Source organism: Myodes glareolus, chromosome 9, assembly GCF_982192425.1.
Source record: "Myodes glareolus chromosome 9, mMyoGla1.1, whole genome shotgun sequence".
Taxonomy (NCBI): Eukaryota; Metazoa; Chordata; class Mammalia; order Rodentia; family Cricetidae; genus Myodes; species Myodes glareolus.
The window spans coordinates 62953261-62968465 of NC_142034.1; the positions used below are offsets into that span (position 1 = coordinate 62953261).

Here is a 15205-nt window from a genome sequence, read left to right on the forward strand (position 1 = left end):
TAAGATGAAGGAGGTTGTATCAGTCAGTTTCCTGGAAGAAGGAGGAGGAGGATGGGAGGAGAAGGGGGAGGAGGAAGGGAGGAGTAGAAAGAAGAAGAAAAGAAGAAGAGAGGGAGGGAAAGAGAGAACAGGCACACACTACGAAAAAGGACTTCTGGGATGGACTTATATGCTAAGAGCTGGGTAGTCTAACAGTGGCCATATACACATTGAAGAGCCAAGACGTTAGAGGCCTCAGCTGTCCCAAACTGGCACTGAAGGCCTGGAAGCTCCTGCAGAGCCAGTGGTAGCAGGCCCAGGTTGAAAGTCCGAGGAAGCCTGACTTAGTGAGGGTTCCTGTGGCTGTGAGGAAACACCATGGCCAAAGCAGCTTGCGAGAACAGGGCTTCTTTTACTTACACCTTGACATCACGTCATGGAGGAAAGTCAGAGTCAGAGCTATGCAGAGGCTGTGGAGAGCACTGCTTATGGCTGGCTCAGCCTGCTGTCTTATACCACCCAGGGCCACTTGCCCAGGGGTGGCACCGCCCACAGTGAGCTGGCCCCTCAGGCACCAGTCACTAATCAAGGCGACCTCCCATAGGTTGTTTACAGGACAGTCTTGGAGGCATTTTCTCACTGAAGAGTCCCTCTTCTCAGATGTGTCTAGGTTTGTGTCAAGTTGACAAAAGTCAACCAACAAGAGACTGGAGTCACATGTCAGCGGGTGGTGACAACATCAATAAACACTTTCATCTCAAAAGGAAAGGGGCTTGCAGACGTTGGAATGTTCCTTCCTCTGACTTCTTTGTGTCTGGACCACCAGCTTGCTGGGTGGTGTGGCCCACATTTGGGGTGGATCTCCCCTCAATTACTGCCTCCTATGTCCACCTCTAGGCATGTCCCACAGACAGATAGAGGTGTTTTTTTAAAAAATTATTCTTAGACATCTTTTAATACAGCTAAGTTGACAACCTACGACAACTGTCATCCAGGCATTGGTCAGAACATAGAGAGGGCCCATAAGGGAAGGGGAGGACCAGTGGCCCAGGATCCCCTGTGAAGGGTGCCGAAGAGGCAGAGTCTTGGACTTTTCCTAAAGAGATATGCCCAGGAGAGTTAGGAAAAGGAGGAGCTGATACAGGGTGGGCTACTAAACAATCATGTGTGACGCTCAGACAAGAGCATGCGAAGGGAAAGTAATCAAGACGGCTGAGAGCGGCACTGCGCAGGCCCAGCATGTGTGTGTGGGGTGGGAAGCGGCACTGCGCAGGCCCAGTATGTGTGTGTGGGGTGGGAAGCGGCACTGCGCAGGCCCAGCATGTGCGTGGGGGTGGGAAGACGGCTCCCACTGGTGATGCCCAGTGCTCTGTTGATGGAAAACAAACCCGCTCTAATCCTGAGCAATAAAACCATGGCTTGGATGAGCCCTTGAGCAGAGGCGCTGGCTGGTGCCTTGTGGGATGGCAATACAGCTTCAAGCCCTTTGGTGCATCTCCATCTCCGTGGAGTCAAACAAGCCTTTCACACATGGATTCAGCCAACACACGAAAAGAAGCCGGCACAGACACTGCAAGCTCACTGCCAGCCAAAGCTTGTCAGAGGCCGTCTGTGGGCTTGTGTTTGGGAGGACACACTCGAGCTAACCCTCACCTTTTCTCCTGCAGAGGGTCAGCCTGGGCCAATACCACCTCCCAGTTTTTCCTGTCTGCCCTGCTTTTCCTCTATGTGTGGTGGAAGAGGATCCACGTTCACACCTGGGGAGGTATGTGACCCTCCTCGTTCACACCTGGGGAGGTAGATGACCCTCCTCATTCACACCTGGAGAGGTAGGTGACCCTCCTCGTTCACACCTGGGGAGATGCGTGACCTGCTCAATGAAGGTTCCCAGGCGCAGCTCTGACTTTTGAATTTCTTTCCCTCGTAGAAGTTGGTCTTTTATTTTTACCTTCTAGGAAATATCAAAATATAGAAAGCATTTGTTACTGAAAATGCAGAAGTTACTAGGGACAGTGTGACTTTGTGTTTGTGTGGTTACCAAAATAACCTTCTTTTGTTTATAGAACATGGTGGTAGATACTCGATTTTAAGGTGCATTTTAAATATAAAAAATATTATATTTTTAATATTTAATGAATTAAAACTACTAACATGAGATCCTGTTTCTGGAAAAGCATGCTATCCAACTGAAGGGCAGTTAGATTAGTGTCGTATCAACTTAAGAGAACAGACTGTTCTCTGACCAGCCAGGGCCACTCACAGCTAACTGAGGAGCCCAGAATCTTTGAGTAGACACCCACAGGCTTAACTGGATTTGTTCTTTGATTTTCCTTCCTTCCTTCCTTCTTTCTTTCCTTCTTTCTTTCCTTCCTTCCTTCCTTCCTTCCTTCCTTCCTTCCTTTCATTTTTTCTTCAGCTTTACTGAGGCAAAGTTGATAAAACCTGTACATATTTAAGGTGTGACTGTGGCTGTGACTTTTACTGTGGTAGTTTGTTTTGTTTTATGGTGCTGAGGATGGGACCCAGGGTCTCGTATATACCAGGCAAGTATGCCACTACCGACCTGCATCCCTACTGCCTTTTTTAAAAAAGTTTTTATTTTTAAAGTCTTGCTAGTTGCCCAGAGTAGCTTCAAGTTTGTGAGGCCCCCCTCCCCGTCTCAGCCTTCCTAATAGCTGGGATTACAGGTACATACTTCTGGGACAGCCCACGGTGATGTTTGGGATTACAGGTACACACCTCTGGGATAGCCCACCATGATGTTTGGATTACAGGTACACACCTCTGGGACAGCTCACCGTGATGTTTGGGATTACAGGTACACACCTCTGGGACAGCCCACCATGATGTTTGGGATTACAGGTACACACCTCTGGGACAGCCCACCATGATGTTTGGATTACAGGTACATACCTCTGGGACAGCTCACCGTGATGTTTGGGATTACAGGTACACACCTCTGGGACAGCCCACCGTGATGTTTGGGATTACAGGTACACAGCTCTGTGATGTTTGGGATTACAGGTACACACCTCTGGGACAGCTCACCGTGATGTTTGGGATTACAGGTACACAGCTCTGTGATATTTGGGATTACAGGTACACACCTCTGGGACAGCCTACCCTTATGTCTGGGATTACAGGTACACACCTCTGGGACAGCGTACCGTTATGTCTGGGATTACAGGTACGCATCTCTGGGACAGCTCACCATGAGATTTGGGCGTGTATGCGTATTATGAAATGATTGCTGCTGTAAAGTTAATGTGCCAGCATCTCACACAGCTACACACATGTGCAGAGGTCAGAGAAGGACATTAGGGGTCCGGCTCCACCACTCTTTGAGGCAGGGTCTGTCATTGTACCTGCAGCCAGGTGGGCGGCTAGCAAGCCCCGCAGCCTTCCCATCTCTGCCCCTCACAGCACGAGTGTCACAGCCATGTGCAGCCACACCTGGCCTTCTAGCTGGGGACTCAAACTCAGGTCCCTGTGCTTGCACACCAAGTGCACTTACATATTGAGCCACCTCCCCATCTCCTAATGATAATCCCAATGCCTTGTATCTTATTTAGCTTCTGATTCATTGCTTTTTAATTTCAATGATTATGTTTTAATTTCTTAACATTTTGTTTGGTTCTTTTGTGTATATGCCCATCCTTATTATAAAAGTTCTTGACTTTGAGTTTTGTTTTAGATTTTTATTTTTAATAATTTATTTATTTTATTTTGCATACATTAGTGTTCTGCCTGTGTGTATGACTGTATAAGAGTGTCAGATCTTGGAGTCATAGACAGTTGTAAGTGGCCATGTGGGTACTGGGAATTGAACCTGGGTCTGCTGGAGCAGCAGTCAGTGCTCTTAACTGCTGAGCCATTTCTCCATTTCTCCAACCCACACTGCCTTTTTTCATTTTTCAAGACAGGGTTTCTCTGTGTAGCCCTGGCTATTCTGGAACTCACTCTGTAGATCTGATGACCTTTCTCCGCCAGTGCCCTGCATGGCAGCTTCCACCATTATAAAAGCCAGACAGCAAGGAGGCAGCTTCCCAGCTTTCCAGTGTGAGCTCTCTATGTCCTGCACCCAATGTGGTCTTACCTAGTGCTGGTGCTCCCCAGACTCTATCCCTGTCCTCTCTGGGGAGAGATGGCAGCGATTGTCTGCAATAAGGGTTCCTACCCGGAGGAAAACACGTTGTAAGGACAGAATGACTGCCTCTGTACAGCAAGTGCCTGCTAAGTACCAATTAAGTAGGGTCTCCAAGGGGCTGGTGGTGCATTGTGCACTAATAGATTTGTTCCTTGCACCAGAATGGAATACAAAGAAAAAGATAAAGGAGAAACTGTGCTTTAGTTTTAGATTGATGAGAGAAATTTGGGATTTTTTTTTTTTAAGGTATAGAAAGGATGGGTTGGCAAGCTGGTTCAGCAAGTGAAAATATTTCTCACAAACTTGACTACCCGAGTTCGAGCTCCAGAACCCACACATATGCATACACACTCACATATGCAGCACACATATATGTGCATGCACGCACGCGCGCGCACACACACACACATACACAGACGCACACACACAAACATCATTTTAAGAAAGAAAGGTGAGGCACTGCTTTCACTGCATCCCAAATAATCTGATAAACTGTGTTTTCATTTTCATTTGAGTCTGGAAATCGTAGAATTTCTTTCCCGGTTCCTTCACTGTCACACTGTTCAGTCTCCAGGTCTTCACATACTTTCTGCTGTTTCTCCCATGTTTTCCGGTGGTCATGATTTACAGCTGAGAACTCGTGGTCTAGATGGCCTATCTGTTTGTGAGAGAAAAGTATTGAAATCACCCAACAGTACTGAATGTGGACTAATGCATTCATGGTCAGCCTTATGGTGCTTGTTTGTATAACTGGGGCCCCAGTGTTAGGTGGGTATAATTGGTATATCCTCCATACAGGTCATCCCGTTGGCAGTATTCGGTGCCTTCTTTATCTTGTTCCTGCTTGAAGTCCAGATCTGAGCACAGCTACCTTCACTGGTTTCAGCTTCTGTTTGGTTGGGGTATTGACTTCTGTGTATGATTTTCAATCTGTCATTGTGACCCCTTTGTGGGGGGAGTCGAATGACCCTTTCACAAGGGCCGCCTAAGACCATCAGAAAACACAGATATTTACATTTCTATTCATAACCGTAGTAAAATTACAGTTATGAAGTAGCAATGAACGTTACTTTATGGTTGGGGTCACTACAATATGAGGAACTGTGTTAAAGGGTCGCACAGCCTTAGGAAGATTGAGAAGCGGTGCTTTGTATCTTTTAACTGAAGGTCAAGACCACTCACACTCAGGGTTGTTGTTATAGGGCTTGCTGATCCATATAACTTTTCTCTTGGTAGTGCTGGTTGTTTATTTTATTTTTTCCTTCTCATGATCATCTTATTCATGTGTTTGTATCAGGGGCTGGATCCTTTTTTGACTGGGTCACAATTATTTTCCAATTCTTCTTTGTTCATCTGTCCATCGATTTTTTCCCTGTGGTCTCGTGATTGAGATGTCTTTCTCTTTTGTGTGTAGGACTCCTTTAAGTGTCTTCTACAGTGTTGGTAGTCATCACGAATTGCTTTAGTTTGTGCTTCCCTCAAAATAGCTTTATTTATTAAATAAATATTTATTAAATAAAGCTATTGATTTATTTGAAACAGAAAGTCATTGTGTCCGAGGAAGCCCTGAACTTGATGTGTAGGCAAGGATGACCTTGATTATCTTATTCTCCTTGCCTCCCTCCACCTCCTGCTTGCTGGGATCATAGGCATGCATCACAAGGCCTTGTTCATGTGCTTCTGGGGACAGAATTGTGTGGTCTAGGTGAGCATGTAACCAACTGAGCTATAGCCTCAGCCCTGATTCATTGGTTTTAAAAGATAACCTTACTGTATGTAGTAAGCTTGTTTGATGGATAGTTACTTTCTCATGGGTCTTTCACGTGTGTGTGTGTGTGTGTGTGTGTGTGTCTGTCTGTCTGTCTCTCGTGCTCTGTGTGTATGTGTGTGTCTGTCTGTCTCTGTGTGTGTCTGTCTCTCTCGCTCTGTGTGTGTGTGTCTCGTGTTCTATGTGTGTGTGTGTGTGTGTGTGTGTGTGTCTGTCTGTCTGTCTCTCTCTCTCCCTCTCTGTTTATAAAATCACTCTACTTTCCTGACTTTTAGGATTTTTACTGAGAAGTCCGATGTTATTCTGTTGGGATTGCCTTTGCAAGGTGACTTTTTTTTCTTACAGACTTTAAGATTTCTTTATTTTGTAGTCTTAGCAATTCCACTATAAAGTATGGAAGGGTTCTTCTCAGGTATGTCTGTTTGAGGTTCTAAATGTATCTTGTTCTTAAATGGCTGCCTCTTTGCTTACATTTAGGACATTTCTACTGTAACTTTATTGAATATTTATTGTGTCTTTTTTCTTCTGTGTTTCATGTGTTCGTGTGTAGTGAGGTATGTATGCATGTATTTGTACTCAGATGTGCTTGGGTACAGTGTGTAAGTGTTTGTGAAGCTCAAGGTTGACGCTGAGAATTTTGCTCCATCACTCAACCACTTGGAGAGGAAGGGTTTATTCAACTAACGCTTCCACATCACAGTTCATCATTAGGGAAGTCAGGACAGGAACTCAAACAGGGCAGAACCTGGAGGTAGGAGCTGATGCATTGGCCGTGGAGAGGTGCTGCTTACTGACTTGTCCTTTATGGCTTGTTCAGCCTGCTTTCTATAGAACCCAGGACCACTGACCCAGGGATGGCTCCACCCGTAGTGGGCTGGGCCCTCCTCCATCTATCACTGATTAAGAAAATGCCCACCTACAACCAGAGCTTCTGGAGAAATTTTCTTAACTGAGGTTCCCTCCTCTCAGATGACTAGCTTGTGCCAAGATGACAGTTAGGCTGTGGTAAACCAGCCCACACAGGCTGTGGTGTAATGCTGGTGTGAACAGGGACACACAAACTGTTCTTCTGCATCCCGTTATTTTTCTGAATCCCATAGAACTTTTGATTCTATACCCAGAGGCAAAATGGCTGAGTCATGCAGTTATTCCACCCTTGGTTTCTAGAGAAGTCTACCTTTTTTATGTTCTTAGTAACAGTATACAAGGCTTTCTGTTTCCCTGTATCTATCCATCTTTATTAATTTCTACTTTGCTGTGGGTGAAGGATGCTGTCAATATTCTAATGGTTAGTGCCAGCTGGTCACTCACTGTGGGTGTTTGCTTATGTATTTGGTTTTGGAGACAGCTTCTCACATTGCCAGTTTAGTTCCTTCCTTCTCAAGCTGCGGCCTTCCCAGGCCTTGTATCCTGCTGGGGAAGAGGCACCCCTGTCTCCGGCTCTGTGTGATGGTCGTTGTACAGGGCATGTCTGCTTTCTCACCTGTCCTCCAGGTTGGACGAGGGAGTGTTTCCAGGAGTGGAGTTCCTACACCCGCCTGGCCATCCCCAGTATGTTCATGGTGTGCATCGAGTGGTGGACCTTCGAGATTGGGACCTTCCTTGCAGGTCTGTCCACACCCGGGGGAACCTGCACTCTGCCTGGGCAGTCTCAGTCCACACCCAGGGGAACCTGCACACAGCCTGGGCAGTCCCTGTTCACACTCAAGGGAACCTGCACACAGCATGGGCAGTTCCTATCCACACCCAGGGGAGCCTGCACACAGCCTGGGCAGTCCTAATCCACACCCAGGGAAGCCTGCACACAGCCTGGGCAGTCTCAGTACACACCCAGGGGAGCCTGCACACAGTCTGGTCAGTCTCAGTACACACCCAGGGGAGCCTGCACACAGTCTGGGCAGTCTCAGTACATACCCAGGGGAACCTGCACACAGCATGGGCAGTTCCTGATCCACACCCAGGGGAACCTGCACACAGCCTGGGCAGTCCTGATCCACACCCAGGGGAACCTACACACAGCCTGGGCAGTTCCTGATCCACACCCAGGGGAACCTGCACACAGCCTGGGCAGTCCCTGTCCACACTCAGGGGAACCTGCACACAGCATGGGCAGTTCCTATCCACACCCAGGGGAGCCTGCACACAGCCTGGACAGTCCTAATCCACACCCAGGGGAGCCTGCACACAGTCTGGGCAGTCCCTGTTCACACTCAAGGGAGCCTGCACACAGCCTGGGCAGTTCCTATCCACACCCAGGGGAGCCTGCACACAGCCTGGACAGTCCTAATCCACACCCAGGGGAGCCTGCACACAGTCTGGGCAGTCCCTGTTCACACTCAAGGGAGCCTGCACACAGCCTGGGCAGTTCCTATCCACACCCAGGGGAGCCTGCACACAGCTTGGGAAGGTACAGTCCAGAATTTCTCAGAAATGGAAGCTCTGCTCCTATTCTCTGGCATTTTGTGGGGTACTTGTCGGGGCTTGCACTGCAGGCATGAGCCCTGAGTCAGCTGTAAGCGCATACAGTGGCATGGCTTTCCCTCTGCTCTGTCCTCCTGTGTTTTGTGAACAAGGAAGGGGTGGCTCATGGAATGGGAGGACAAACTTCCCAATTCAGGTGTCCTGATCATCTGCCCACCTTGCTGACTTTGACAGGCTTCCAGCTGAGTGTGGCTTTGTGTAAGCTATGACCTGTGCTTCTGCTGGAGCTATAATTATCTTGGTCCTCTTTCTGGTGATGTTTAAAGTTCAGACAGCAGCAGTGACGTTCTGAGGATGCTGCTGCTCCAGTTGTCCCCAAAACTGTTCATGCTGTCCTGCCTCCTTTCTCCCGGTGTGACTCCTGACACCTGTGTCCCCAGGAGCCTCATCCTACATCCTCGGGGTGTCTTCTGGGATGGAGCAGGGGTTTGTAGAGTGACCACATCAGTCTCCGTGCCTGTGGTCTTGTCAACTTGCCAAGAAGAGATGGCTAGGATTTTTGCATCTGGGTTATTCTTCTTCTTAACTGGCTGGACTTCTCTTAAATGAAAGTATGGGTCAGAAACTGGGGACACAGCACAGTTGCATCCTTGTAACACACACACACACACACCCACACACCTACGTATATGTGTGTGTGTGTGTTCTAGTTTCATAAAGAAAATGGCTCCTCCGGTCTACTGTTTGATTTGCATTATCTGCTGTTTCAGGCCTTGTTAATGTGACAGAACTGGGAGCCCAGGCTGTCATCTACGAACTGGCTTCTGTTGCCTACATGGTAAGAACATGAGTGACACTTTGCACCTTCTTTTGTACGAATCCTATGGGCCATTGTCCTTGCATTTAACAGAGGTGGGGAGGAGGGCGGGAGGGAGAGTTGGGTTCTGACCACATTGTTTTCCATTGTGTTGCATGGGCTCCTTACCCAACTCTTCTGTGTTTCAATTTGTTTGGCATACGAATGGGAGGGAAATGTAGCCACGTAGCTCTACACCGCAAGGGAAGACTGGATGAGACCCTGTGTGTCACACAGCAGGGCGCCTGACAAAGTCAGTTAACCAGTGTGCAGTTAGTGTTGGGACTTGTTTGTGTGAGGGATCAACTCCTGTCCTCCGAGGGCCTGTGGCTGGCTCAGGAGACAGCGGTTAAGGAACATGTGAGTGTCTCAGCGTCTCACCTGAGTATGACAGGTTAGTAAAAATCAAAACAGGCTCTGAGCTGTGTCAAAGCAGAGGTGGGCACCTTTCAAGCAGGGTCGTAGGGAGTGTTTCTCTGCTCCCTAGTTTAAACTGAGCTTCATAGGATGAGAGCAGCTAGCCCGAGAGCCCAGGGTTGCCAGGCGACTGTAGAACCTGGACGGAGCTCTGTGTTGGGAGCTACTTGGTGCTGCTGGGGACTTGTTAAGAGAAAGGGTGGCAGGAGGGTGGAGCAGAAGACAGCCCCATTTGCACCCAGAGGTGTGTGGGCCTGGGAAGGCAGGAAAAGGCTGCTGGAGTCACTCAGGTGAGGAACTCAAGGCTGCCAAGGAAGACAGAAGTAGATGGGCAGGGTGTGTGGGGAGGCAGGAGTGTGGCTGGAGAATGCACAATGAGAAACCGAACGATACAGGTAAGCTGGCGTGGACATCTGCCGGGTGGTGCCTGGTATCCTTTGATGCTTTTCAAATGTCCTAGCCCCATGCTGTCACAATATACTCTGGCTGTCTCTTGTTTTCATAAAGATCACATAGGCCATCTGGGCAAAGGCTTTATGAGCCATTTTGCATACATTTAAAAAAATCGTAAGGGTGAGGGCAGGAGTGTAGTGTAGTTGAAAATACTTACCATACCAGAAGCTCTGGACTCAATTGCCAGCATCAGACAGTGAGTATCGGGCACACACCTGTAATCTCACACTCAGGAGGTAGAAGCAGGGAGATACGGAGTTCAATGTCATCTTCAGTTACAGAGTGTGAGGTCAGTGGAGGCTACATAAGACCTCATCTCAACAAGTAAATAAATATAAAAATGAAAAAAAAGGAGTTGGTTCATCATCTTGGAATACAAAAGAAGACTGTTGAAGAGCAGACCTGGTATACAGAAGGTAGGAATAGAGGAAATCTCAACCACAAGCCAGGAGGAAGCAAGCACAGAAGGAAGGCGGCCAAGAGGCATGTGCAGAGGGAGCCAATAATGGAGGCGGGGGTAGTGGTGGTGCTAAGGCAAGTCCCTCTGGAATGGCTGTAGGAAGGGAAGAGGAGAGGCAGCTAAGGGGACAAGCTGCCTGAAGTTCAGGGGCGGTAGGTATGTGGGGAAAGGAGGATGGAGCTGTATGGCAAACAGTAGCAGCCTGCTAATTGTCTGTCATGTTTAGGTTTCTGTTTTCCCACCTGTTATGTCACAGACTCCCAGTTTTTTGTTGTTGTTATTATTTATTGTTGTTGCTTTTCTTATTTTGAAGTAGGGTGTTGCCATGTTCCTGGGCTGTCTTGAATTCTTGGACTTAAGTGATCCTCCTGCCTTAGCGTCCTGAGTATCAGGGACTACAGGCATGTGTCATTGTGTGATTTTTACTTTTCATGTGGTAAACATAGCTAACATGAACTCCCCTCCTTTGCCACTTACAATTTGCAGTTTATTAACGTTGGTGACACTCAACATTACACAGCCGTTCCCAGAACTTGTCATCTCGTCAAAGGAAGTCTGTATCCATCACACCCTCCCATCTCCCAGCCCATCTCTGGCTCCTGTGGCCATTACCCATGACCTGTTTCTGTCATACACACACACACACACACACACACACACACACTCACACACACACTCACACACACACACACACACACACACACACACACGCACAGACATGGAGACTCAGTAATTCTTTATGGTTCTTACAGTAAACAAGACCTCCAGGTGGTTTTGTTATGATGGTAATAATATGCTTTTTATAAATATGTGTAGATCCAAGTTGACAATTTCCAGTAATGACCCAACTTTCCCTTGGGGATGGTGGCACAACCCATAACGTCAGGCATGTGCCATGCACTTGTAAACCCCTGGGCAGGTCGGTAGGGACAGGAAGATCTCTGGTGCCCCAGGCTAGCCAATCTAGCTTAAATGGTGAGCCCCAGGTCCCAGTGACCCCTCATGTGGGCAGTACATGAGGGATAGCATCTGAGGCTGACTCTGGCTTCCACCCATGTGTGTGCACATAAAATCCACCCAGTCCCACTAAATGAATAATTGTTGGTTGGTTTTTACTCTTTGAGTGTCTTCTGTGGGGTAATTGATCATTGTTTTATTCTTCGGGGGTCCAGCTCCCAAACAAATCACATGGAATCTTATTATTTCTTATGAATGCACAGCCTTAGCTTGGCTTGTTGCTAGCCAACTTTTCTTAACTTAAATTATTCCATTTGCCCTTTGCCTCTATTTTTCTATTTTTTGTATATATTTTCTTTCCTTCTTATCCTGTGTCTGGCTGGGTGGCTGGATGGCTGATCCTTTCCTCCAAGATTTCTCCTCCTATTTATTTTCTCTGCCTGCCAGTTCCTCCTATCCTTTCTCCTGCGTAGCTATTGGCTATTTAGCTCTTTATTAGACCAGGTGTTTTAGACAGGCAACATAACAAAACTTCACTGTAATAATGAGGCTGCTTGTTGGTTCCCGGCTGCTTGTTCGTCCCGGCCACCCAGAACCGAAATAATCACACAGAAACTGTATTAATTAAACCACTGCTTGGTCCATTAGCTCTAGCTTCTTATTGGACAACTCTTACATATTAATTTAACCCATTGATATTATATGTGTATCGCCACGTGGCTGTGGCTTACTGGATAAAATTCCCAGCATCTGTCTCTGGTGGCTCCATGATATCTCTCTGACTCTGCCTTCCTCCTTCCAGCATACAGCCTAGTTTTCCCTGCCTAGTCCTGCTCTTCCCTGCCATAGGCTCAAAGCAGTCCTTTATTCATTAACCAATAAAAGCAACACAGAGACAGAAGGACCTCCCATACCACTTCACAGAATTGAAAAAATGCAATATAGAAGAATGCAACACATCTTTGCACCATTAAACATGTGTTCCATGGCATAAACGGATGTAACACATCTTAAAAAATATTCCACAACAAATAATGATGTCTTTGTCACTCTGCTTATCACCTGTCAACTGTTGGTTTTAGTTTCTGAGAACATTCTTCTCTTTCCACCCCTTGTTCATGATAGTACAGCGTCCTTGGCTATCACTGAGGACACTGAACCAACCCTTTAAATGTTCTTTTTTATTCCCTGAGCCATCTGCTTTGTTTCTGCTGAGATCAGGTGGCCTTTCTTACTGTCATCCCTTTCTGGAGGATACATGCTCAACTTTCCTCAAGCCTCTAATGATATATGGGCTGGTCCATGTACTACTTATGGATGGATGAGTACATTGATCTGTAAGACAGAGAACCCTGGGTATGAGGGCTCATGGCTGCACAATCCCAACACTGTAGAGGCTGAAGCAGAAGGATTGTGAGTCGAGGCCAGCCTAAGTTACATAGGGAGACTTTGTTGGGAGGGAGGGAGGGAGGGAGGAAGAAAGGAAGAAAATACATAGAAGCCAAGCATTCCTATCCTATTTGGAGATTTTTTTTTCTCTAGTGATCTTCCCGGGAATGACCCCTGGAGCGCTCAGTGCAAAGTTGGAAGCTGTCAGTGGCATGCTTATTTCGGCCTTGTGAGTGAGATGCAGTTCGGCTTCCTCACTCCAGTCCACCCCCCCTCACACACACACTGCAACAGAGGAAGGGCTGGGAGCTCACTTATGCTTCTCTGTAGCCTGTGTACAGTGGGAGGGAGGCCCACCTATGCCTGGGCAGCATTTCTGGATGCTGTGCCTCCTGCTTCCACTGCCAATTGTAGCCCCCAGACACTGGTGCTGCTGAGAAGGCGGCGCAGTCCAGCTTCCTCCCGTGTGTCTTCTGGTCTCTGGTGTGGTCGCTTTTTCCTTTTTCACTCTTTGGGGGCCCACCACCCAACTCCCAAAGAAATGCATGAGATTTCTTACTTATGAACGCCTGTTCTTAGCTTGGCTTGTTTCTAGACAACTTTTCTGACTTAAATTAACCTGTTTCTTCTATGTTTTGCCTCTGGGTTTTTGTTTTGTTTTGTTTTGTTTTGTTTTTAACCTTTTTTTATTCTATTTGTCTTTCTTCTCTTCTTATCCTGTGGCAGGTGGGTGGCTGGTCCCTGGTGTCTTTTCTTCCTTTTCTCACTCCTAGCTCATCTCTTTCATATCTGGATTCTGGATTTCTCTTCCTGTTTATTTTCTCTGCCTGGCAGTCCCACCTATCCTTTCTCCTGCCTTGCTATTAGCTATTCAGCTCTTTATTTGACCAATCAGGTGTTTTAGGCAGGCAAAGTAGCACAGCTTCACAGAGTTAAACAAATGCAACATAAAAGAATGCAACACATCTTTGCATCATTAAACAAATGCTCCACGGCATAAACAAATGTAATACATCTTTAACTAATATTCCACAACACTGTGGTTTCTCATAATCTCTCCCCTAGTGTGGTACTGGTACCTGCTGTCCTGGTCCAAGGCTGGGTACTCTTGCTCAGTGTCAGTGAGGTGTGCAGGTGCACACTCTACTAGTTGTATTTAGGAGGAGGAGGGAGCAGTATGAGCTGGACATTCATCTTTTTTTTTAAAAAATCCAATATATACTTATTAATATTTTCTTCCTTTTAGCCTGAAGCCTATTTTTTTATTTTTAAATTTCACCCTACTTAGCATTTATCGTTTGTACAAGATAATGTGTTTCCTTGTGACATTTTCATGTTGGTCATTTGTCTCCACCTGAAAGATGTTTATGTGGACTTTGGCACACAAGTCCTACATATTTCTGTGTAGCCAGTCCTACTTTAAAATTGTGTGTGTGTGTGTGTGTACACACAAGCACAGTGCATGATCTATGTGTATGTGTGTGTGTACATGAAGGTCAGGGGAGAAAATCAGGTATCCTACCCTATTGTAACATAAGGGTCGGCTTGTTGGGGTTTCTGTCCCACCCAGTACCCCACAGCCGGAAAACCCTAAAGAAAATCACACACAGGACTCCATAAGATTATAAATTGATTGGCTCATTAGGTCAGGCTTCTTATTAGTCCTTGTAACTTATATTAATCCATTATCATTATCTATGTTAGCCACATGGCTCAGTACCTTTCTCAGTGTGACAGCTCACATGTTGCCTCTTTGGTGGTCTGGTCAGGAATGGCAGAGGGAGCTTCCTGCTTCCCAGTATACTCCCAGTCTCTTTGCTCCACCCCTACTTCCTGTCTGGCTTTCCCGCCTATACTGCCTGCCTGGCCAGTTAGCGTTTTATTAAAATATGATTGACAGAATACAGACAATTCTCCCACATCATTTCCCCCTCTCTCTCTTTTTTTTAAACAAAGGAAAATACCCATAGTCCATTTGTTGGGAATGTGGGCATAGTATTTCAGGCTACTTCCTACTGGTTGGGGGCGCTGATAATCTTATGGGGACCTAAAGAAAATTTAAGGTTATAATCAAGTCCTGACTGGAGTATCCTGTGAGTCTTAATCACCTCAGGCAGCAGTCTTGAATCTGTTCTGGATGTAGAACTCAGACATCTGGGCCATCTGTTCCTACCAGAGGTTTCTCGGTGGTCTCCCTTGGTCAAACTGGATTTTTCTTAACTCAGAATGAATCCACAGCCTCTTATTTTCTGTGGAAACAAGAGCAAAATCTCTTCTCCAAAGTAACATACCTTTTGACTTCAGTTTTGAAGCCAAGGTATTTTCAAAATACCTATCTTGGATTAATTCAGCAGCATT

The 15205-nt window shown here is 46.7% G+C and overlaps 1 protein-coding gene across 4 annotated transcripts in view; it reads left to right on the top strand.

Moving 5' to 3' along the window:
* Window positions 1-15205, top strand: part of LOC125409289 (multidrug and toxin extrusion protein 2) — a 41922-nt gene that overhangs the window by 14566 nt on the left and 12151 nt on the right. For 2 of the 4 annotated variants that reach the window (XM_085695039.2, XM_085695042.2), the window contains 3 exons: window positions 1647-1744; window positions 7389-7502; window positions 9086-9153. In XM_085695039.2, the coding sequence (XP_085551165.2) occupies window positions 1647-1744; window positions 7389-7502; window positions 9086-9153 (280 nt within the window). Of the gene's footprint in view, window positions 1-1646; window positions 1777-7388; window positions 7503-9085; window positions 9154-15205 lie in introns of all 4 variants that reach the window. The other 2 variants (XM_087910538.1, XM_085695041.2) reach the window with 1 other exon arrangement.